Source organism: Tachyglossus aculeatus, chromosome 8 (genome assembly GCF_015852505.1).
Source record: "Tachyglossus aculeatus isolate mTacAcu1 chromosome 8, mTacAcu1.pri, whole genome shotgun sequence".
NCBI lineage: Eukaryota > Metazoa > Chordata > Mammalia > Monotremata > Tachyglossidae > Tachyglossus > Tachyglossus aculeatus.
In genome coordinates, this window is record NC_052073.1 from 18,348,730 (window position 1) to 18,374,482 (window position 25,753).

Below are 25,753 nucleotides of genomic sequence, written 5' to 3' on the forward strand. Positions count from 1 at the left end.
TAGAAGAACAGTGCTTTGCACATAGTAAGCACTTGATAAATGCTATTATTATTATTATTATTATTATTACTTCACTTCTCTGTGCCTCAGTTCCCTCATCTGTAAAATGGGGATTAAGACTGTGAGCCCTATGTGAGACAGGGACTGTGTGCAACCCAACTATCTTGTTTCTACCCCAGAGCTTAGAACAGTGTCTGGCACAAAGTGCTTAAAAAACACCATTATTATTATTATTATTATTGTTATTCCCATCCTATTTCCTTTCCCGTTTACCTCCCCTTCTCCTTCTTTTTCCTCTGCTCTACCACACAGCCTCGATCCTGCTTCCTTTTTCTGACTCCTTCCCTCCCTTCTTTGTCCCTCCCCTCCTACCCCACCTCAAGGCACCAGGCTTCCGTTCACCGTGTCTGGTAGTCAACTCTAAAGTGAGTCCTGGAATAGCCTTCTCAGGTAAACCTTTCGGGTCACGTATCCCCGAGTGCGTGGACAGCCTCTCTCCTGGCACTACTGTTTTGGACACAATCCAGGGATCCCCAACCTGTGCCCTGAACCATCCGCACATGCTCTGAGCCATCCATATTTGACACCAGCCTCTGAGTGACAATCATGTCAGATTCCTTTCCATCCCAGCCTCCATCATCCTCGGGGCGCAGAAACGTTGCCTTGGGGGTGGGAGAGGAGAAAGCCCAACTCCTCTTTTGAAAAATCAAATGCTGCTGTTGTTTGCTGCATCCTTTTCTTTAAGCAACAAGGTTCTGGTTTGGAGCTGGCTGGCTGAGTTTTCTCCAAAGGAGAGGGAACTAGTCCCGGGTGAGAGAAGTAAGCGGAGTTCTTTCTCATCGTGAAAAACAATCGAGAAGAAAGCAAAGGATTAAATGAATGAGGGCTCTAGCTGGAGCTGTTCGATTATCCTAATGCACTGTAGGATACATCAGCTAGCTGATGTTAATAGTATAAGTTGTTCTTCCTGCTCTATGCTCTCCATTTAAACACACTGCGATGGCGGATGAGTGTGAAGCATGAGATGTAAAATTGTAACTGTCATTAGCTTTAATGGGAATCCCACTGCTTTGTCCTGCGCATCGGAAATGAATATTTACCCCAGTGCCTATTTTGTAGTTTCCTGGGTATCTGCCCCTACTGTGCCAAGTTCTGCCCAGAGTTACAGTGTTATCATTTTTATTTTTCCATTTGCATACATTTAGTTAATGTTAGTGCTCATGAAAATGCAGAAATGATAGCGCCTCACAAATCTAAGCCTCAGGGTCCTGCAGTTTCTTTCCCACTCCTCTGCCAGGAACCTCTCGCTGCTGGCCTGAAGTATCCAAGCTCTCTGGTACGAAGACCTCTCCCAGGATCACGAGTCAGGTGGGACTTTGCCATCAGTGGTTCTCTATCTCCCTGACTCGGAAGATCCACAGCCCCAGTGATGGCATATCGTGAAAGGGAATTTGGCAGGAGAGGTTGGGGCTTGGGGGAGGCGGGGGTGCGTGGGCGGCAGGATAGAATTCACCTGAAGTTGACAGCCAACACAAAGACTCAAAGTCAGATTCTGAAAGTCAGTGTGCTCTCATTATCCATTGGTCTGCTTACCCCCTTCTGCTGCTTTTCAATGAGGCATTAACATTTGTTTTGTGAAGGAATATTAATAACAATAATAATAATAATAATAATGTTGGTATTTGTTAAGCGCTTACTATGTGCAAAGCACTGTTCTAAGCGCTGGGGGGAATACAAGGAGATGAGGTTGTCCCATGTGGGGCTCACAGTCTTAATCCCCATTTTACAGAAGAGGGAACTGAGGCACAGAGAAGTGAAGTGACTTGCCCAAGGTCACACAGCAGACATGTGGGGGAGGCGGGACTCGAACCCATGGCCGACTCCCATATTAGGCAGGAGTAGAACTTTACCACCAAGTATCAGAAGCAATTAAACTAGACTTACTTTTTAAACTACTATATATACTCACCGTTAAAGTATGATTTGACTTACTAAAAATTCTGTTGACTAAAATTAGCCTCGATGAAAGGACTTTTGATTTCAACAGTTCCATATTTTTTTTAACCAATCTTAGATCTATCTTCCCCTTTAAAATTATGGTTTTTATTATGAAAGCTTATTTTTACATTCATTGTCATTCTAATTGACTTTTTCGTGCTTGAGAGCTGAAAGAGCCCCATGAAGGATGAGAAATGGAATCTATGATGGGGGTTTCACTTAAGTTTTTCCTCCTTTTAAAATACATTGGCCTCAGTAATGTCCTAGCACCCAGAAAGCTAATTTGAATAAGGGATCTTTGACCTTTACTGCCGGGTTTCTGCTCTGGGATAAAGCAGATCAGACCTTGGGGCAACCCTATGTCTCAAACAATCTCTGGTATTGCATTCGGGGTTTTGTGGGTCCAGTTCAAGCTGTCAGCTTTGATTCTGGTTCAGCTACTTAATCTCACACCCAATTAGCTAAGCAGATTTGCCACTGACACCCAGCCAGGATCCAATTTACCATACCATTTTGTCTTCATAATAAAGAATTTACCTTCATGACTAACCATTTGCACAGGTATGGATCTACAGGAACACCGGGCCCAAGAATAGATACAGTCCCCTTCTCCTCCCCATCCTGCATCCACCGAGTCCCTCTTCCAAATCTGTCCCCCGTAATCCAACAGCTAAACTGGCTATTCTGTTATCTTTCCCCACCTCCCAAAGTATTCACCAGGCAGCTGGGTAGATCACAGGGTACTTGAGAGGAGAGTCCTTGCAATAAAAACACCAAACTTGAAAAGAGTAGTTTTCAAAAAAACTCCCCACAGAGCAAAAGTGGATATCTAACCCACAGTAATGTGCCTTTCTATTCTGCTGGGTGAATAAAAGGAAGGAGTGCACACTACATTCGCTATTGATATTTTGAAGGTCTCCCTTTCAAGGTAACTCTAAAGGCAATAATGGCATACTTTCCCACCACTAGGAAAAAAGGTAGCACATACAAAGAGCGGTGGAACCATTATAATATTGCCTTTATGCATCAGGCAGGTAGCTTGTTGTGCAAGATTTCCAGAATTTAGAAGAGGGCTTTAAAAGCTTATGAAATAGCTCAGGGGTTTCTCATCAGAAAGAAGAGTTATATTTTTATTTCACTGCTGAGCAGATCTCAGATAAACAATAAAGAACTGCTGAACTATCTAAAACTGCACAGTGAGCAGGAAGGGAGCCAATTATTAGGTGTTCAGTCCCCTCCTGTTCACTTCAGTGCATTCTTATCGGGCTTAATTACCGGATGTTCAGCAGAAGGGGGGATAAAGATGACCTCTAGTCTTCCTTTCCACTCCAGGAGGCCCATCGCTTGGCAACTGTGGATCCAGCATGCCTTTCTCCCCTTGATCTCACTGTTTCCATTCTGGGACACTGGGAGAAGGAGCAAAAAGCATTCAGACCTATGGTGAAAGACTCAGGAGAGTGTCCAATACCCAAAAGGTGAGACCTCCCCAAGAGGCTCCCAAACTGCTCCAAGAGTGACGGAGCAAATGAAGACAGAGAGAAAAAGGATCCCAGTCAGGGCACCCTTCCCTGCTGGACAATTTGGCATTTGAAACTGGTGTGGCTCATGTTTGTATCAGAGCCTGGGTGCCAGATCCCGGTTTACACAGCCACAGATACCAAGCCAAAACTGGGCCCCCACTATATGCTCTGAAGGAATAAGGCAAAATTGGGATTTGGGGGCTGAATTGCTCAGATGGGTTTAGACTTGTGGCATTGATTTATGCAAGTTACAGAAATTTAAGTCCTCCCAAGTCCACATTTCTTACTGATGCTAGTGTACCCAGCCTTATTTTCATTCCAATTAAAAGGGGATTGGTTAGTAGTTTGGTCAGAATTTGATGGGGGGGAGGGGGGGAGGGTGGGGAGGCATGCAGGGGCGTGAACTGAAAGCCATTTCTTTGAGTCCATATAGAAGGCTTGAGTTTTTCCCCAGAACTCACCTTTTCATGATGGTTTCCTTTGTGACCTAGGGTCAGCTCACCTGCTAGTATGACCAGGAGGGTTGGGAGCCCTGTGCTCTTCTATTCACCCCTTTTCCAGCCTGTCTGAACTCTGGGGACCAGTAAGGGCACCAAAGTGAGGGTTTCTTGAGCAGTAGTTGGGTTGGGGAACAGCGCTAAGAAATTGTAAAAGCCCAGACTGCTCTCTGCTAGGTGAAGGTGCCAATGTCAAGATAACTGGGTGGGGTTTAAAGAGAGATTTTTAGAAAATCGTTTCAGAAATGTTGCCCCTGTCTATGCAGCCTGCTCCCCACAAGAGGCTATTTTGGGTTCAATTTTCCCTATACAAATTCTGATCAGAAATTGGGATTTTTCGCAAAGAAATCCTTTCCAAAATGCTACATATTCTCTACCAGTGCAGCCTGCATCTCCCAGAGATGCTGAATTTGTGGAGCTCAGGGGATTGTAAAGTTCCTATTAGTTTTGTCAAGGAACTTTACCTTCCTTTATCCTCCTGCAATAGCCCTGCGATAACTTCGGAAAACTCTAAATTATAAACATAAATTTCTTAGGAGTCAGTGTTTTCTTCATCTGCAAGAGTTCCATCTAAGGACCTGATCTCTGTGTTGGACATCGGGAATATGGATGAATGAATAGACTGCTGGTCTATCTCCAAGGAGCAGTCACCTGGGTAAATACAGGAAGTGAGCCTGTAGGAGAAGGGGGGAAGGAGGGTGCTGTTCCGGTGGTAATTCAGACATCATTCCTAAGGGAAAAGACAGGGAAAAAATAGCACAATGTACTGCCCCCTAAAAATAGGACAGACTACGGAGGCCACATGCAGTTTCTGAATTTCTGAAGTTCCAGTTTTCCTCTCTTTCCCTTAATCCAGTACTTGCCATTTTCTCAACATGTCCCATCCAGAGCAAATCCCTCCAAAATGTCATCACTCTCCTCATTTCTTTAGCTTTCTTTTCCTGTCTGCAGACTGATGTCTTTTTTATTTTGCCACTACTTCTAAAACTCATCTAGTCTTAGTGTGGAGGAAATATTTGGATGAGCAAGTTGAGCCATCTACATTTAGGAGTTTACTTAAAGAATTGACTACAGCAGATGTTCCATCACTTATTGTCTTATTGTCCTTGTATTTAGACTGTGATTTTTTAATCTCCTGTGTTTAAAGGGATGGTGTGTGCCCTTTAATCCAGATTTGTTCTGCAAAGATCTACCTTCCCCTCAAAGCACTCAGAAAATCCCAGGCCTTGAGCTCTTTACAACAGCATTAACCTCTAACATTGGTACAAACATTGCCTTGATCAAATGGAACAAATAGAACAGAGGTGGTGTTTACCTCCGTTGTTTATGTTTAACATCGAATCTGCCGCTGGCTCTTCCTGAGAACCACGCTCCAGCTCTTCTTGGAGGGTAAAAGTTGAAGGTGCTTTAATGCCCTGTGTTCAGCAGATGCAAATCATAAATATGGTCTTTAAAATCCCATTACTCACCTGCATATCATTTGCTATTGCAGCCATGGTTTTGCTGTTTGTGGTGTGGATGAAACGCAGAGAGAAGGAACGGCATACTAAGCAGCTCCTGATTGATCCTGAGGATGACGTGAGAGATAACATCCTGAAATATGATGAGGAAGGTGGTGGAGAGGAGGACCAGGTGAGATGGGTGTCTGCAGTGTGAATCACCTATAAATCATCTACCTTACGCTCACCTCACGAATCTGCAGCTGGAGTGGATTGTCCCAGGGGTTAGCACAATAGCTAAGCTTCATGGGAGTTGCTGTGCCCCTGGGGTCATGACTCAGTCAATCAGTCAATCAGTGGTATTGATTGAGCCCTTACTACAGGCTCAATCTAGAAAAGCAGCGTGGCTCAGTGGAAAGAGCATGGGCTTTGGAGTCAGAGATCATGGGTTCAAATCCCGGCTCCACCACTTGTCAGCTGTGTGACTTTGGGCAAGTCACTTCTCTGTGCCTCAGTTCCCTCATCTGTAAAATGGGGATTAAGACTGTGAGCCCCCCGTGGGACAACCTGATCACCTTGTAACCTCCCCAGCGCTTAGAACAGTGGTTTGCACATAGTAAGCGCTTAATAAATGCTATCATTATTATTACAGTCAGAGCATTGTACTAAGCGCTTGGGAGAGTACAATACAACAGAGTTAGCAGACAAGTCCACTGCCCATAACAAGCTGACAGTATAGCGGGAGACAGACATTAATATGAATGTCATGATGCAGGACTTAGCAGGGAAGGATTTATCTCCTTCTCTGGACAGACATAGAGTTGTCACGGCTGACGTGTCCCTACCTCCTTTCCCCAGATGGGAAATTGGATCACTGCCAGCAGTTGACTGGTCAGCTCTCTAAGTCATAGGTCTAAGTTATTTTCATACTTGAAATATTCACCTTGTCCTACATGCCACTCATCAGGCAGATCACTCTGGTAAGCAACAAGGACACCTACCTGACCTCACTATATTGGGTTTCCAAGAATGCTGAACTGAAAAATGCCTACACAGAAGTCCCGCCCACCATACTTTACCTGTAGCCCATACCCTTCTGTATAGACTTTCTGAGACAAGATATAAGGTACCTGCCAAAGTCTAAGCAATTTCCTCTGAGATATCTGGGGCCCTCAAGTATGCTGGAGGGTTTCAGCCACCTCAATTTACCACCCTCTCTCAATGGCCCTCAACTATTGTCTTATTTTTCTGGAACCACAGGCTTACATTAGTTTTCTCTATGTAGCTACAGCTGTATGATATCCGGTTTCTAACATGCGTCTTTTTTCTTTTCCTTTTCTGGCCTTCATTTGTGAGAAATGTCGGAACGCATTTAGAGATTGTTTTTCTCCTTTCCACTGCAAAACCTATATCAAGCAAAGCTCTGCCTCCTAATTGAGCCATAAACTCAAGGCCGTTTGAATCCATGGAGACTGTTGCTGGGAGAGGGGGTTGGGCTGGCAAGGCCATAAACTGCCCTCCTCTAAAACATCTTTGCAGATTAAGTGGAAGCTCCTTACTAACTCACAGCCCTCCCCACCTCTTCCAGGACAAGCATCAGCTGAGGAAGGACATGTTGGGGCACTGAGCTGAATTTGCTGTTTACATTCACATTCTTTGCTTAATTTCCCTCACACTCTAGGATAATTTATTACAATTGATTTGACAGGATCCTCCTAGGCAAGCTCTAAAGCTATTTCCTGTCATGGTCCCAGGTGATGGAAAAAGTGCCACTTGGATAAAATGGAATCTGATCTCTAATAATAATAACTGTGGGTCTTGTTAAGCACTTGCTGGGTGCCAAAAACTGTACTAAGCACTAGAGGCTCACAGACTAAATAGGGCAGGGAATAGGTATGTTATCCCCATTTTGCAGATGAGGAAATTGAGGAACAGATTAGTTGGTGACTTACCCAAGGTAACAGCAGGAGGAGCCAGGATTAGAATTTAGATCCCCATGCTCTTTCCTCTAGGTCACACTGCTTTTCATTCATTCATTCATTCATTCAATCGTATTTATTGAGCACTTACTGTGTGCAGAGCACTGTACTAAGCGCTTGGGAAGTACAAGTTGGCAACATATGGAGACCGTCCCTACCCAACAACAGGACCCTCAATATAGTGTTCTCCTAGACTGAATTTCCTGGAGGATTCAGTATGCTCTTGGCCATTTTATTTTGCTGCTGTTGTTGTTTAAAGGTATTTGTTGGGCACTTACTTTGTGCCAGGCACTGTACTAAGTGCTATCATAAATGTAAGCAAATCAGGTTTGACACAGTCCAAGGTTCTCATGGGGCACACAGGCTTAATCCCCATTTTACAGATGAGGTAACTGAGATGCAGAGAAGTTAAGTGACTTATCTAAGGTCGCACAGCAGATAAGTGGTGGAGCCTGGATTAGAGCCCGGCTCCTTCTGACGCCCAGGCCCGTGCTCTCTCCATTAGGCTATGCCACTTCTCTGACCAATTTTGTCAAGGGCTGCAGTATGAACAGCTGCAGCAAGTCTCAGGCCTGCCATTTCCCTCTCTTCCAGGGCAACCCTCTTTTACTGTTGCCGCATCACAAAATTAAGCCCTCAGGACCAGAAATCCAATATCAACTCCAAATTAGGGCAGAGGGAGAGGATTGAAAAATCATAAAATAGTAAAGACATCTCAGGCATTTGATTGCAGAATTTGCACTCCCAAACATGGTACAGTGGATCTTTTAAAATCCCAGGATTGTCTTTGAGTCTGTAGATGTCGTTACAATGAGCAGTGGGATACTCACTGGTTTCCTGGTTCCCTGTGGCCTGATAGAGGGAAGGTTCCTTCCTAAGATCCAGACTTTGAGCAGCGGTCTGCAGAGAGCACTCAGTGTAAAGTAATAAGAATAAGAATAATAATTACGGTATTTGTTGAGTGCTTACTATGTGCCAGGCACTATTCTACATGCTGGGGTAGATACAAGATAATCGGGTTGGACACAGTTCCAGTCCCACACGGGGCTCACAGTCTTAATCCCCATTTTACAAATGAAGGAACTGAGGCACAGAGATGTGAATTGACTGCCCAAGATCACACAGCAGTCAATGGGCAGAGCTGGGATTAAAACTCATGACTTTCTCACTCATAGGCCTGTGCTCTGTCTACTAGGCCATGCTGCTTCCCTTAAAATGTATGTTGTAGTAGCATTAGCATTTATTGAGCACCTACTTGGTGCAGCTCACTGAACTAGATGGGTGGGAAGTATGGAATAATAAAAGTGGCACGTTCCCTGCCCCGCAGAAAGAGGGTCATTTTTTTTTTAGATTTTGAAAATAAACTTGAAACATGTTTAGCTTCAGAAAGCCTTCATTCAGGCAGGCCAGTGGTCGGTGGGTGGTTCAGATTCTAGGCATTGGATCCTCTAGCTAATTTTGCACCAGACAGAATTGGGAGAGGATTACCTATGGGGCATTGGTAGCACTGCCCCAAGTCCCTTGGGGATCGAGGGACCCATGCTTTGATATCAGGAGCCCGTTTGAGTCCTTTGGGTGTTCATATTCCACATAATGTCTTTCTCCCCCTCTAAACCCTAAGCTCACTATGGGCAGGTAACGTGTCTATCAGCTCTGATGTATCGTACTCTCCCAAGCAATTAGTACAATGCTCTGCACACAATAAGTACTCAATCAATCAATCAATCAATCGTATTTATTGAGCGCTTACTATGTGCAGAGCACTGTACTAAGCGCTTGGGAAGTACAAATTGGCATCACATAGAGACAGTCCCTACCCAACAGTGGGCTCACAGTCTAAAAGGGGGAGACAGAGAACTGAACCAGACATACCAACAAAATAAAATAAGTAGGATAGAAATGTACAAGTAAAATAAATAAATAAATAAATAAATAGAGTAATAAATATGTACAACCATATATACATATATACAGGTGCTGTGGGGAAGGGAAGGAGGTAAGATGGGGGGATGGAGAGGGGGACGAGGGGGAGAGGAAAGAAGGGGCTCAGTCTGGGAAGGCCTCCTGGAGGAGGTGAGCTCTCAGCAGGGCCTTGAAGGGAGGAAGAGAGCTAGCTTGGCGGATGGGCAGAGGGAGGGCATTCCAGGCCCGGGGGATGACGTGGGCCGGGGGTCGATGGCGGGACAGGCGAGAGCGAGGTACAGTGAGGAGATTAGTGGTGGAGGAGCGGAGGGTGCGGGCTGGGCAGTAGAAGGAGAGAAGGGAGGTGAGGTAGGAGGGGGCGAGGTGATGGACAGCCTTGAAGCCCAGGGTGAGGAGTTTCTGCTTGATGCGCAGATTGATCGGTAGCCATTGGAGGTTTTTGAGGAGGGGAGTAATATGTCCAGAGCGTTTCTGGACAAAGATAATCCGGGCAGCAGCATGAAGTATGGATTGAAGTGGAGAGAGACACGAGGATGGGAGATCAGAGAGAAGGCTAGTGCAGTAGTCCAGACGGGATAGGATGAGAGCTTGAACGAGCAGGGTAGCGGTTGGGATGGAGAGGAAAGGGCGGATCTTGGCAATGTTGCGGAGCTGAGACCGGCAGGTTTTGGTGACGTCTTGGATGTGAGGGGTGAATGAGAGAGCAGAGTCGAGGATGACACCAAGGTTGCGGGCTTGTGAGACGGGAAGGATGGTAGTGCCGTCAACAGAGATGGGAAAGTCAGGGAGAGGACAAGGTTTGGGAGGGAAGACAAGGAGCTCACTCTTCGACATGTTGAGCTTTAGGTGGCGGGCGGACATCCAGATGGAGATGTCCTGAAGGCAGGAGGAGATGCGAGCCTGGAGGGAGGGGGAGAGAGCAGGGGCAGAGATGTAGATCTGGGTGTCATCAGCGTAGAGATGATAGTTGAAGCCGTGGGAGCGAATGAGGTCACCAAGGGAGTGAGTGTAGATTGAGAACAGAAGGGGACCAAGCACTGAACCTTGGGGAACCCCCACCGTAAGAGGATGGGAGGGGGAGGAGGAGCCTGCAAAAGAGACTGAGAAAGAACGACCGGAGAGATAAGAGGAGAACCAGGAGAGGACAGAGTCTGTGAAGCCAAGGTCAGATAACGTGTGGAGGAGAAGGGGGTGGTCCACAGTGTCAAAGGCAGCTGAGAGGTCGAGGAGGATTAGGACAGAGTATGAGCCGTTGGATTTGGCAAGCAGGAGGTCATTGGTGACCTTTGAGAGCGCAGTTTCCGTGGAATGAAGGGGACGGAAGCCAGACTGGAGGGGGTCGAGGAGAGAGTTGTTGTTGAGGAATTCTAGGCAGCGCGTGTAGACAACTCGTTCAAGGAGTTTGGAAAGGAATGGTAGGAGGGATATGGGACGATAACTAGAAGGTGAGGTGGGGTCAAGAGAGGGTTTTTTTTAGGATGGGAGAGACATGGGCATGTTTGAAGGCAGAGGGGAAGGAACCAGTGGAGAGTGAGCAGTTGAAGATGGAAGTTAAGGAGGGGAGAAGGGATGGAGCGAGAGATTTCATAAGATGAGAGGGAATGGGGTCAGAAGCACAGGTGGCCGGAGTAGCACTTGAGAGGAGGGAGGAGAGTTCCTCTGAGGATACCGCTGGGAAGGATGGGAGAGTAGCAGAGAGTGTTGAGAGCCGGGGGGTTGGAGAAAGGGGGGAAGAGACTTTGGGGAGGTCGGACCTGATGGATTTAATTTTGTTAATGAAGTAGGAGGCCAGATCGTTGGGGGTGAGGGAAGGAGGAGGGGGAGGAACCGGGGGCCTGAGAAGGGAGTTGAATGTACGGAAGAGCTGGCGGGGGTGATGGGCATGGGTGTCAATAAGGGAGGAGAAATAGTTTTGTCTGGCAGAAGAGAGGGCTGAGTTAAGGCAGGAAAGGATAAACTTGAAGTGAACGAGGTTGGCATGGTGTTTAGACTTTCGCCAGCAGCGTTCGGCAGCTCGAGCATAAGAGCGAAGGAGGCGGACAGTGGCAGTGATCCAGGGCTGTGGGTTAGTGGTGCGAGAGCGGCGAAGGGAAAGGGGAGCGAGCGAGTCTAGCTGAGTAGAAAGGGTAGAGTTGAGAGCAGTAATCTGATCATCAAGACTGGGTAGAGAGGAGAGGGCGGCGAGGTGGGGTGTGAGGCGCTCCGAAAGATGGGTGGGGTCCAGAGAGCGGAGATCTCTGTGAGGGAGTAATACGGATCCATAAATGCCACTGATGATGAAAAGATTGTGGAGGTCCGTCTCCACAAGGCGCACCCCCAGTACAGCTCCTGAAACCCCCCAATTTTTGAGCTAAGGGTTTGAAGCCATGCACAATGGGCGTGAAGGATGTACCCCAGATCTGGGACTAGACAGCAGAAATACTCTTTCTGTCTTTTCCTCAGCCTTGATCTCTAAATGTTCAGTGTTCAATATGTGTGCATTTTGTGAGGAATGGCAGGTGGTGCCCATTGGTCCTTTTTTACATTGATTGGCTGGATGATTTCAAAGACTGCCTCCTCCCTATTTAATGGTACTTCTCCATTTGCTTTAGGATTATGATTTAAGCCAACTCCAGCAGCCTGAGACGATGGATCATGTACTGAACAAGGCACCAGGAGTCAGAAGGGTGGACGAGAGGCCAATTGGTGCTGAACCCCAGTACCCCGTCAGGCCTGTGGTCCCCCATCCTGGGGACATCGGGGACTTTATAAATGAGGTAAGGTCCGGTTGCAAGCTTTTCCTGTCATTCAAAGGATGGATGGGGAGGAGGTGGATGACCTTTGCAATTATTATTTGGCACACTATTTGCAAAGCAACAGGGCAAAATTTACACCACTACCCCCTCACCCTGCGTGACAGTGTCAGTCCAGAGATATCAAATCATGACTACCAAAGTAAGACCAAGCAAAGCTAAAATGTATATTTCCAAATTCCTGCTGCAGCGGCCCCGATATCTGCAAAGACCCTCTTGTTGAGGTAGTGACAGACTGTTAGCTTGCAACTCTTCTATCCCATGGCTTCCTCATCAGGAGAGAAGGTGCCAAACACATGGAGTGTGAGGTGTGAGGTGCTGGGAGTTTGGTAGTTCACTGTAATAATGCAGTTCAGGCTTTCACAGGAATGGCATTTCTCAAGGCTAAAATATGCTCAAAAATTTCTGATTAGGTGAGTGTTCTGAATTATTCCCTTTTCTTGGAAAAATCTTTCAAATAAGAACACTTTGCAAGGAAATAGTCTTATATTGCTTCAGGTTAGCTCTCTTCCTCTCAAGTCTTTAGAAACAGACTAAATTCCACATCTCCTTCCAAGAAGCCTTCCCCGACTAAGCCTTTATTTTCCTTATCTGCCCTCCCCTCTGTTCCAACTATGCACTTGACTGTGTACCCCTTAAGCACTTTGATACTCTCCTCAATCCCCTGACTCTTATATGAATATCCTGATATTCTACTATTTCCCCTATTTGTAATTTATTTTAATGTCTGTCTCCCCTTGTAGACTTGTAAACTTGCTGTGGGCAGGGATGGATTCTACCAACTCTGTCATATTGTATTTTCCTAAGGGCCCAGTACAGTGCTCTGCACACAGTAAGTGCTCATTAATTGACTGATTAGCAAATTTGGTAGATGTGTTGCCCTGCTTGGAGGCTGCAGGCTGGATCAGGTGACCTCTGAAACCCCTTCCAGATAGAGCAATCTTTATCTGCCCAAGAGTTCATAGCCTTTTACCAGCAGAGCCCCCGTCACGTCTACTGGATAGAAAATGGGCCATGGAGTCAAAAGATTATGAGTTCTGTCCCCAGCTCTGCCACTTGTCAGCTGTGTGACCTTGGGTGAGTCACTTAACTTCTCTGTGCCTCAGTTCCTTCATCTGTAAAATGGGGATTAAGACCGTGAGTCCTTTGTGGGACAGGGACCCGGTAATCTTGTCTCTAACCCAGCGTTAGAACAGTGCCTGGCACGTAGTAAATGCTTAACAAATACCACAATTATTATTATTATGTCTCACCAAAGCACTCGCACTGAACTCATTTTACTGCTCCTCAGCTGAATAGAGACTTAGGCGGGTTACATCTCCCACCTCAGGTCACAGAGTCTGTGCCAGGACAAGGGACTGAACCACTTGCTTCTTCAGAGTCTGCTAGGTCTCACTGGCTCTTTAAATTTAATCCTACAAACCAGCCCTTTCTTTTCCGTCAGCCCCAGAATGTGTGACAAATTGTTTTTAGCAACAATATATTTAAATGTGTAGAGTAAACTAGTTAAATTCTTCCCTTCTGGAGTGAAGATAAAAGATCTGATTCCCATTTGGAGGCTGCTGACTTGTGAATATCGCATGTTCTCTTAAGCATGGTGGGTAATATGGAAATTAGGGCATTTAAAGGTTAATTGAATCATCACATTGCACTTTTCCCTCTTAAAAAGCTTTGCCGACATTATGTGATTAGACCTTCCCATCCCCTCAGAGCATAAGGACAGATCATTAGCCTCACCTCGTCGAGAGAGAAACTGAGTCAGGGGCTTGTTCCCTGGCTCCCTGGAAGGGGAAAATCAGAATTAGAAGCTAGTCCTGCCACTTTTGCTTCTTGAAGGTTTCATTTGCTCAGTTCTCTTGCTGGAGCAGGGGACTTGGACACAACCACTAATAACTGGGCTCCACAAATTTGGCAGATGTGGCCAAATCAACGGCTGTCAGTCATTCGTCCAGGATTGGACTGACGGAGCCTCCAGGGGTGCGGAGCTTGAGAGCCGTATTTGAAAATGGATATGGCTTCTACCCTCGAAGGCTTTACCATCTACCTTACTGCCCATCTAATAGGGACAATAAGATTGATTAACATTCAGTGAACGGTAGTATTAACCTGGAGATACGATGAATTGAGGGAGACGGTAGATGCGCTAATGGATCGGAAAGAGCAGAATAAATTGGAGAAAGCATCCTGGAAGAGGTGGGTCTTAAGCTGCCAGGTAAACGAGGGAAGGTACAACTTGGCAGGAGCAGGGATTGCAGGGACTCGGATACAGATTCCCTACCACCGCTCTGGGTGACTAACAGGGTCCCGCGGCGTCCCGCATCCCTCTGTGCATGAGCCACTCGCGGAGGGAAAACCAGCTAGAGAAGCTTCGGGAGCCGTTGGAGACAGTGGCAGCGCCAATTCAGTGCATCTCACTGAGGCAGGCAGGCCGGCCGTCGGCAGATGCTTCTCCAGCAATGTCTGTCTCTGCCACCTAACCCCATGTCTCTGTGAACCCCAGGGTTTGAGAGCAGCAGACAACGATCCCACAGCACCCCCGTACGACTCCTTGCTGGTCTTTGACTATGAGGGGAGCGGCTCCACGGCAGGATCCGTCAGCTCCCTCAACTCGTCGAGCTCTGGGGACCAAGACTACGACTACCTTAATGACTGGGGCCCCAGGTTCAAGAAACTGGCAGACATGTATGGAGGAGGTGACGAAGATTAACTGACCTCACATTATCAGACAGAACAAAAAAAAAACAAAACAGAAAAGCAAACAGAAGACAGAGAAGCAAGAACTGTACAAAAGTGGCAGCTTTTTTAATTACTCCCCCTGCTGACTGTGTTATTTTTAGTGGTGAGTTAGGAGTTACTTTTTTTTTCCCAGAACATTGAGCTGTCTAGCATGAACACTTGTGGTCTCTGCTGCAATTTTTTTTTTCAGTGTCAGCGGGGATATCGCTCATTATTTGCTTTATGACTAAAGAGAGTGAAAGGCACTCTGTCTTAACTTGAATTTCTTAGAACAGAAGCACTGTTTTTAAAAAATATATATAAAAGTGCCTTTTGGTACATGTATCAGATTCCCTCAATCTCAGGAGCGATTAAAACAAAAAAGTCTCAACCATCATGGGCGGCACTCTCTATGACCCTAAGCCAGTTCTAGCTGTGAAAGAGTTAACAAAGGAACTGTGGAGTTGTTTGGGGGGTTTTTTTGCCTTTTTTTTTTTTTTTTTTTACAAAAAAGAACAAAACAAAAAGCGGGCGACTTGTTTCACAAAATTAAAAAAATAAAATGTTTTGAGTCCAAATCAGAGCAGCCATCTTCTAGAGTACGCAGGTGGTGAATTAGTCCTCTTTACTGTACATAGTTTAGTGTTATCAGATGCAAATATTGACTGGGATCTCTCCTCTCACCTGGTCACACTCGATGTAGCTGCATAGACTCTAACTTTGATAAAGCCTTCGACTATCCCTACAAAGAGTCTCCAGTAGACCTGGCCGACACTCTGCCACCTATCTCGAAATGACCAAATCTGCATCTGTTTTATGTTGAACTTTCAGTGTTTGACTCCCAGCTTTCGAATCATGTAAATAGTGGCTGGGTGACACGCTGATGACAGGCATCCATAACGATGCTTGATAGTTTCCAAGTACAAATGCCATTTTCGTTGCTTGAAGTTTCGCAGGGACTCAGCCAGGCACCTCAAACCCAAGGTCAGTGTTAATACCATTGCCTCTTCAATTAGCTCCTCACCATAACTTGAGTTTTTAGTTTGTCTAGTAGAGTGTTGATGTCTCCAAGCATCAATAGCCAAAGCTGGGCAGCACCATGAACAGCACCAGCTAAAGTGTGTCCTTTATACTGGTGGGTATTAGGCACTTCTGTCGATATTAAATGTCTGCTGAAGAGCAACCATGGCGTAACCAATACTCTGCGGTTAGTGCTCCGAATATGCTCGAACAATGCCAATTTAGCGAGGGATTTTGCAGCATCCAGAGAGAATTGAACCTCAGTATTAGAAATGGTAGCAAACTACCTAGTTTATATGTAGGGTCATTTTTAACCAATAACAAATAGGTATTAGATTTGAAAATTGCATTTCTTTTCCTTTACTGATTTGGACTTGTGGGTTTCCGTCTAATGTTTGTAAAACGAGTTAGACTGCATGGATGTATAATGTAAACCACGTTTAATGGATTATGAGCCACTTAATTCATATGCTATGAGTTCTTGGATTCCCTATGTTTTATATTCTGCGAATGATTTGCAGTGGGTATGCTAAAAATTGTAAAAGTGCTTAGATCTCTTTTCCTTTCAGTCCAAGTCTGTGCACAGTATCAAAAAGTGATTATCAGGGGATGATGATGCTTTTATGATTATTTTGATATTTAGATTGATTCTCAAGTTGAATGCTGAGCATTAAAGTAGAGTGTGTGAGGGCCATAGTAACAAATGGATATGGTTGAGGAGAGCACATTAGGCAGCAAGATCTTGGCTTTAGATTTTCAAAATGCTCCTACTGCATTTTCTACTTGACTGTACCATACATTTTCTATAAAACGCAATTTCTGTAAATTAATGAGCATTTGAAACGTGTGCTGTTTGGACCAGAATATGGAAAATGATGTATGTGGAAGGGACACACTGGCTATGTTGTGTCAATTACAAAATGTGTGCTTTCCCCCCGCTCCTTATTGTCGTTGTTTCTGGTTCATCTCCTTTCATTGTCTAGGAAGGAAACCTGTATAGAGAGTTTCTCGAGGAAAGGAAATGATGGATGGTAGGGTCTCAGGAAACCCTTATGTGGCATTGTTGAGAGTCCCAGTGCATTACAGTCAGTAATTGGTCTGGGGGTTGGTTGGTGGGGGGCCGAGGGAGGCAGGGCAAATTCCTTCCTATACAGTGCAGGCTATAATAATGATGTTATTTGTTAAGTGCTTACTATGTGTGAAGCACTGTTCTAAGCGCTGTGGGGGGATACAAGGTGATCAGGTTGTCCCATGTGGGGCTCACAGTCTTAATCCCCATTTTACAGATGAGGTAACTGAGGTACAGAGAAGTTAAGCGACTTGCCCAAGGTCACACAGCTAAGTGGCAGAACCAGGATTCGAACCCATGACCTGTGACTCCCAAGCCCGCGCTCTTTCCACTGAGCCACGATAGTGTCTGATGCCTGTCAAAGTCTTGTCTATGGAGGGAGGTTCTCGACATTGCCTGAAAACTGTATGAAACCCTCTTTCACTTCCACTGAATCCCTCTTCCAATCCCACTTCGGGGCAACCTTCCTGTGGGTGGTCTGATTGGCATTTATCTGATGGAATCCCTGCCATCCCTGCCCTTCTAAGCCTCCATTCCCACTCATACTGGGTTTTGTTTTGTTTGGCGTTTTAAACTTTCTTTCGGGCTTGTCGATCATTCTGGCCTGTGGCCTTTTCTCTGTATTATCTCCATCCCTTTTTGGGAAAGCATCAGACTTTAACCTACATCATAAACAGGTTGATACCTCCTAATGGAAATCCCCCTGGCAACAAAAAAAAAAAAGCATCAACAATAAAAATGCACTTAGTGTGGCTCGATGATCAGTAGCCATTAGTGTTTGTATCTGAAGGAGAATGAGGAAGGGGTGGGGATTGGGGGGGAATCGGTGAGAGAAGGGATAGGTGGGTCTCAGAGACCTGAGATATGAGTAAATAGAGGCCAGCGGTCACACTCTGGCCTGGATATTTTTTTCCCTCTATGCAGGCCGCCGGTCGCTGAGGAGTGTTCCTCACTGAAGCCAAGTGAGCAGCCAACCGAGGGGAGGGTGGGGTTGCCAGCCTTGATGCTCCCTGGATCTGAGCCTTGCTATGCAAACTATTTGGAGTCCTATAGCCACTGAGAATGATCTAAGCCACTTTCGAGGGCAGGGTGGGTGGGGGCTCGGGTGGGGATTTGTGGCACTGTTGATGAAGATGTTTGTGGAATGATGGGGTTGGGGTTGCTGAAATATGAATTTTTGACTATTGAAAAACTCATCTTTAGTGGGGGGACCCTTTGAATCCGAAGAGTCGATTCCGGAATGTGGACACAAAGGACTTGAAAAACGCGAATTTGGTTCCTCACAGGCATTTTGAACTGCAGCCAACATAAGGCCTTTCCCTGAAAATACGAGACCTAAATATATTCTTTCATCCCATCCTCTCTCTAAGCTCTGAATTTTCCCAGGAAGGGAAATGTGAGCATTTGCTTCAGGGGGTGAGGTGGTAGATATGCTACCGAGCTGCTCTCTGGAGAGAGAAAATTAACTTGGCGAAGATACTTCTCATTCTGTCTTGTCACTTTCAACAGCAAATGTTTCGGAGGCCAGGTTCACCACCCAAGTCAGTAGCGTGAGATGAAACCATCTGGAAGAAAGTGAAGTCCAGGCCCCATTCACCCTCCCTTCCTCTGGGATCAATCCGACCAGACCGGGCTTCAGGAGGATTAGAAAGTAGCCATCTCCCATGCTCTCATCCATTGCTTTAGGCTTTCCATTTATTCCTCTGTAGGTCTTACCACTGCCTACAGGCACTATAGCATCTCTGCATCTAACCAGAGCCATATTCCATTGAGATAAGAGCCAATGGGACTTGATAAATTCCAAACTCCAGATATTCCCTCCCTCACACCCTCCCTCCCCTCCCAAAGGCAGGAATGGTCTCAAGTAGGAGCCCCGGAGTAGAGCTAGATGGGGTCACTCCCAATCCAGAAAATCAGAGCCAATGGCTTACCAAAACTAATGGAACAATCAGCGTCTGTGTATTTATTATGTAGCTTGTACATACAAAGGAACTACACATCAAAGATATCCCTTAGAAAAAATAAGGAGACTGCAGCTGGTGGGAAGGCAGGATGCTGTGGGTTGAAGATTCATTTTCTTTAGGGCAGTCTTACTCGGGATGATCAAGATTGGGAGGAGGGTGACATGATGTGGTTTGTAGAAAGGGCAAAATTTCTCCAGCCAGTGGCCAATCAGTCCTTCAGCAGTGAGGCTGCTATCCCCAGGTAGGGGGCCACTAAGCATCTGGAGGGTGTTTCTCCCGAGGAGCCCTTCTTTCCAACATTGCTCAGATTGACAGAGTGGAGAGCCAAGCACTGTGAAAATGTTGGGTGACTCGGCCCCTGGGGAGCCTCTGGAATTCCCACAGGTGAGTCTAGGCCCTAGGCACTTATGTTCAACCAATAAGACAACTTGATTTTCTCCAAAAATTTTCAATTTCTCCAGAAGCCAAAAGCCAATAAGAGCCATCTCAAGTATGCAAAGGAAAAAAAAAGAAAACACCTAGAATTTCTCACCGCAAATGTACACGTATGGACTATAGGCCTTACTTAAAGCCACAAATCAAATAGGGAGAAAGAACAGAGGCATATATAGAATCGAAATGCTTTTTTTTTCTTCTAATTCTTTTCTCCTTCTGCGTGCATGTTTCTTTTGACAATGGACACAATGTGTAGCAGCCTGCATGATTGTGGTTGTTTTCGGGAAAGACTTCTAGTCTATAATGTATTCACACTGAAACTCCAAGCATCGCGCAGTTAAGACAAGTTCTGACTTTTTTTGTAACTGTCAACAGCACAACTATTTTGTATTGTTGTTTGTACCATTTTGTACCAAAAAAAAGAGGAAAAAAAGGGAAGAGAGTCAATGTTTTCAATGTGTTTTTAGTGCCACTGCGATCTTGGTTCAAAACTGAGTAACAGCTTTGCTGATTTATTGTGTATCAAAGCTGAGCTGGGGCATTGGCGCATTGCTCCGGTGTAATAAAGTCCCCCTTTTGAAAAGTCTGACTTGTTTTTTCTTTTCATTTAAGTAACAAACCAAGAAGTTAATGAAGTTCAGAAGAAGGCTTTCTTTAAAAACAGGAAGATAAGCATGAGAAATAAATTATCTGGAAAGATCCTGGCTTCCACCCAAAGTTGTGGCGGGATGTGTGGCAGCATTTATTATCCTAGGGTCGTCTGCCTTTTTTAAGCAATTGTTCTTGGGGTGGAAATGCCTTTCCGGGAGGGTAATGGACTCGGGAGAGCTGCTAGCCAGTCAACCTTAAGGCAGGCATTCTCGACCGACAAGTCTGGATCAGCACTCAGATCTGGCCTGAAATTCCAATGGAGATTGCCACTGTATAGAGGATGAAGAGGCAAGAGAAAAGGAAGGCACCAGGCTGCAAAAACAGGCTGACCAGGATATCCCCAGAGAGAAAGGTCAACCAAAAATCAATTGCCGGGAGTCACCCTGGGACAACCAACAGCTGGCCACAGTGAAGCAAAGGCAAAGAGTGTTGATGAAGACCACTGCTTGTGCCTTGTTGTCCTGCAGGGAGTATTGTGCCTACCCTATAAAGGAGGTGAATCGTCACTGACCATCCAGATCTCCTGCCGAGAGATTTCTGGATAAGAACCATCTTCTCCAACCCACCCCAGGAACAGAAATATTTTCAAAGCTGCTAAGCAAATACTGGGACAGAGGAAACCCAAGCATGAAAGCATCAAAGAGCACTTCTTCTGTTGGTCCTCTCATCTTTCCCTGTGTTAGTCTCTTTCTTTTAGCGTGTCTCTTTTGGTCCCAGCAGTAGAGCTGAATGTCAAGCAGAAATTTACTGAACCAATTCCAGGTAGGGCTGACCCACACTGCCAGGGCCTCAGACTTGCCGTAGTACATTGGTTCTTTACTGTCTCTGTCCCTCTCAGCCTACATCCTTGGAAACCTTTGTGATGGGGAGAAGCTACTCCACCTCCTGAACTTTGGACAGAAGCTGCGGCTTCAGGTCATCCAAACTGTCTGGGACTCTGGTGGGATCGCTACAACTGGGAACCAAAACAGTGTGGATGAAAAGGAAAATGAGGAGGAAGAAGGGGGCGGTAAAGAAGAGGCAGAGGACGGGGAAGAAGAAAGGGAGTGAAGCCTGTGTCAAACTAAGGGTAGAAGGGCTGACTGCTCCCTATGGTTTGTGGAGGGCCAGGTGGTGTGCTTTCAAAAGGTCCCATGCTTCTTTTGAGACACTTTCTTTTGGTGATGCAGCTGAAAATAGTAGCACCGAGTCCAGCAGAGATCTGATTTTCTTAATCTTTGAGACCGAGGCTTGTTCAGATAGAAGTTCTGATAGCAGAACAGAATTTGGGTCAGCTCTCTCATGCAGACTTCTGTCAAATTGCTATTGTTTGTCCAAGTTGTTGGAGGTTTTTATTGTTTTTTGTAAAGTGCTTACCATGTGGCAGCATGGCCTAGTGGATAGAGCATGGTCTTGGGAGTCAGAAGGACCTGGCTTCTAAATCCGGCTCAGCCCCTTGTCTGCTGTGTCACCTTGGGTAAGTCACTTCATTTCTCTGTGCTTCAGTTACCTCATCTGTAAAATGGGGATTAAGACTGTGAGCCCCATGTGGGACAGGGACTGTGTCCAACCTGATTAACTTGTATGTACCACAGGACTTAGAAGAGTGCCTGACATGTGGTAAGCACTTAACAAATACCATATGCAAACAATGTGCCAGACACTACTAAGCCCTAGGGTAGATATAAGATAATCAGGTTGGACACAGTCCACATGGGGCTCACAGTCTTACAGATGAGGTAACTGAGGCACAGAGAAGTTAAGTGATACGTGGCAAAGCTGGATTAGGAGTTAGGTCTTCTGATTTCCAGGTCTGTGCTCTGTCCACTGGGCCATGCTGTTACTCTGATTTTCAGTTATTCATTTCAATTATTGGTCAAGTTTGGAAACAAAGTCCATCTGGATAATTGACTCTGATTTTCAGTTATTCATTTCAATTATTGGTCAAGTTTGTCAATTATCCAGATGGACTTTGTTTCCAATAATGGAATGCTGGATAACCAAGGTTTCTACTGCTTTGCTGTAGTCTTTCCAATAGGTCTTGAAAGTCAGAAAGTAGACAAAGCTTCTTAAACATTGGGACTCAGGCATAGAAAACATCATCATGATCTTCTGACATTAGACAGGTTTATACCACCTTCACCAGATGGCTTAGAGATCCCACTGCCCTTCTGGTTTGGAAAGAGTGGAAGGATATGGAGAAGAAATGCAGAGGAAGAGGAGGAAACTGGAGGAAAAGGAACAGGAAGAGGAGAAGGAAGGAAATAAAGAGGATAAGATGCAGGTGGTGGAGGAGAACGAGATCACAAAGTTCTAGCCCTTCCACTGCAGGAGCATTTCCCTCATGCATCTAGCCCCTCAGAAGTCAAAGGTATCTGCAACACTGAGAGAGAGAGTACAAGTTGAAGTAATGATCTGAATAAAGAGTGTAAAAGGGACTAGGATAAGGGCAACAGGCAACAATGGATCATGAATTCAACCTACAGAGGTTGTCCTGGAGTACAGCATCTTTGTCTTTATCCCTCTGTCCCAAGGTTACTGGAATAGGAAAAGGAGGGAAAGCCTTAAACATCTGGGTGGATTGGAGTGACTCCTTATGATGTTATTTGCAATGGCAGGGCATTGTACAAGTCAGCTGTGGTTATGGCTATCCTAGGTGGAGGCCCCCAATAGAGGGTGGTGGGTTCAGGAGTAGAACCAACAAAAGACTCATTACAGAGGCTCAAGTACAATTGTGGTCAGCCTATAGGCTCCTTTGTTCTTTGACCTATCGCTCAGATCCATCTCTTTGTCTCCAGTAATAGCCAAGAGCAGATCTTCCAAGAGCCAAACCTGCAGATGACAACTTTTAAGACCCCAAGGAAGAAAGAATGGCCATTCTTCGGTAAGAGTAATATTCTATCCAGCCCCGTATTCTGTCTTCAGCAGTAGTGACCAAACTTGTTTGGGGACATATTATGTTATGTCCACCATTAGAGTTAGGAGTGTATCATCCAATATCTTAGCTTGTCCTCTTATAAGGTTTTAGAGACCACTCATTCATGAATTTTTCTAAACCTTTCATGAAGCTATAGAAATCTTCCCTTCCTGTTCTAATGAATTTGGTGTTTTTCACCTGCTGAGTAAAAGGGTTTATTCTTTTGTTTGCTTTGAACCTACATCTTTTGGCTTCAATCTCTGCCCACCCATTCTGGGTTTTTGGAGTTTGGTGAGTGTCAATTCTATATTTGTCCTGTACTCTTCGAGATTTTATAAATTTCAATCATGTCCTCTCACAGTCTTCCTCTTTCTAGACTGTGAGCCCACTGTTGGGTAGGGACCGCCTCTATATGTTGCCAACTTGTACTTCCCAAGCGCTTAGTACAGTGCTCTGCACACAGTAAGTGCTCAATAAATGCGATTGAATGAATGAATTTTCAGACTGTATCCGCCTATCAGTGGTATTTATTTAGCACGTACTACCTGCAGAACATTGTAATGAGCATCTGGGAGAGACCAATTCAACAGAGTTGGTAGATAGACACATTCCCTGCCCTCAAGAAGCCTACAATCTAGAGAATGGATGTTCCAATAAGTTATAGATAGGGGAAATGTCAGAGTATAGGGCTATTAAGTCCCATGGGGCTAGAGGTAGGATGAATATCAAGTGCTGAAGGGATCCAGATCCAAGTGTATAGGGAGAGCAGAAGGAAGGGTTGAAAGGGGAAAATAAGGGCTTAGTCAGGAAGTTTTGGAGTAACCTCAGGCAGCGTTGCGGCACCTCTGAAAACTTATCCCAGAGAACTTTAACACTGAGTTTAAGGAAAAAGGAAGTACCATAGAAGCAGATTATCAAGACTAATGATCCATACAAGACTGATTCAATTAATTGAAAATTCAGCTAAGGGAAGAAATGACATGAGTCTATCTTGGACAGGTGTCAAATGTTTTTGCAGTTATCAACTTTTTTCCAGTTATCCACACTAACCTTGGTTTAGAAGACTGGCTTTTGGATACTCAGCTGTAAACTGTAAAACCCAAAGTCAGTATCATTAAGAAATCACAGTCACTGCCCGCTGTGTTAATTGATGAAAGAAGCCAAAGAAGGGAGGAGGAGAACATATTGGGGGTTAGAGTACGACATGGCAAATACAGGATACCTGTCCTCCTGCAACCCTCTTATTGTACATCTGCTTTGGGGGCAGTCTCTTCATCCAGTGTTTAAAAATGGGCAAATTTTGGTCCCCTGGGAGGGATTCAACCAAGCTTGGGGAATCTAAGGGTCATCTTTGTCAAAGGCATCTGGATTCTCTGCTGAGAAATGTCAAGCCCAGTTTAACAAAAATTATTAATCCATCAATCAATCAGTGGTATTTATTGAGCGCTTAGCATGTGCAGAGTGCTGTACTAGGTGCTTGGGAAAATACAACAGAGTTGGTAGATTTGATTCTTCCCACAAAGAGCTTACAGTCTACAGGGAGAGTCAGATATTAAAGTAGATTAGGGATAAGGGAAATAGTGTATAAGAATTTTTACATATGTATTATAGGGCTGGGGTGAGTATAGTTCTTAAGGAATACACAGCTAAGTTCATAGTCAATGCAGAGTGGAGGGCGGAGAGGGGAAATAAAGGGCTTAGGCTGGGAAGACCCCCTGGAAATGTGATTTTAGGAGGGTTTTGAAGGTAGGGAGAGAGGTGGACTGTCAGATATGAAGGGGTAGAGAGCTCCAGGTCTGAGGGAGAATGTGGGCAAGGGATCTTTGGTGAGATAGATGAGAACGAGGTACAGAATAACACCACTTTGGGGAAGTGGTGCACCCACCACCACCTGTAAGGCTTTTAGCTTTTACAGATCCAAGCCAATTTGTCATTTGAGAAGCAGCATGGCCTAGGGGAAAGAGCTTGAGCCTGGGAATCAGGGGAGCTGGGTTCAAATCCTGTCTCTCCCATTTGCTTGCTGTGTGACCTTGAACAAGTTGCTTAACTTGTCTGTGCCTCAATTTCCTCAACTATAAAATCTTACTCCTTCCTACTTAGACTGTGAACCCCAAGGGGGAAAAGGACTGTGTCCAACCTGATTAACTTGTATCTACCCCAGTGCTTAGAACTGTAAACAGTGCTTAGAACAGGCAAAAACTTCTCCCCACATCCGCCAAGCTAGCTCTCTTCCTCCCTTCAAAGCCCTGCTGAGAGCTCACCTCCTCCAGGAGGCCTTCCCAGACTGAGCCCCCTCCTTTCTCTCCCCCTCGTCCCCCTCCCCATCCCCTCAGCCTTACCTCCTTCCCCTCCCCACAACACCTGTATATATGTATAATATGTTTGTACGTATTTATTACTCTATTTAATTTGTACATATTTATTCTATTTATTTTATTTTGTTAATATGTTTTGTTTCATTGTCTGTCTCCCCCTTCTAGACTGTGAGCCTGCTGTTGGGTAGGGACCGTCTCTATATGTTGCTAACTTGTACTTCCCAAGTGCTTAGTTCAGTGCTGTTCACACAGTAAGTGCTCAATAAATACGACAATGAATGAACTGTACTTGACACTCAATAAGTGCTTAACAAATTAACAATAATTATAATTTGGACCTGATGACCCACATTCTGGTGTCCCCAAGCAGTTGGCAAACCCAGTGGGAATGTTGGAGAGGTGAAGGGGAGGGAAGATAATGTAGGGAATGTAGACCAGGGTTTTCCAAGTGTATTGCCTAGGAGAAGTTCTTTCTTTGGGATTTCCCTGTGGATTTTTTTCTGGGGTGCCTGCATTCACTTTCTGTATTTTGTAACAAGG

At 45.3% G+C, this 25,753-nt stretch overlaps 1 protein-coding gene across 1 annotated transcript in view; it reads left to right on the forward strand.

Moving 5' to 3' along the window:
• Positions 1-16,730, forward strand: part of CDH4 (cadherin 4) — a 724,668-nt gene extending 707,938 nt beyond the window's left edge. The window contains exons 14-16 of the mRNA XM_038750169.1: positions 5,508-5,647; positions 11,948-12,112; positions 14,649-16,730. Of these exons, the coding sequence (XP_038606097.1) occupies positions 5,508-5,647; positions 11,948-12,112; positions 14,649-14,855 (512 nt within the window). The 3' untranslated portion in view covers positions 14,856-16,730. The remainder of the gene's footprint in view (positions 1-5,507; positions 5,648-11,947; positions 12,113-14,648) is intronic.
• Positions 16,731-25,753: the final 9,023 nt, after the last annotated feature.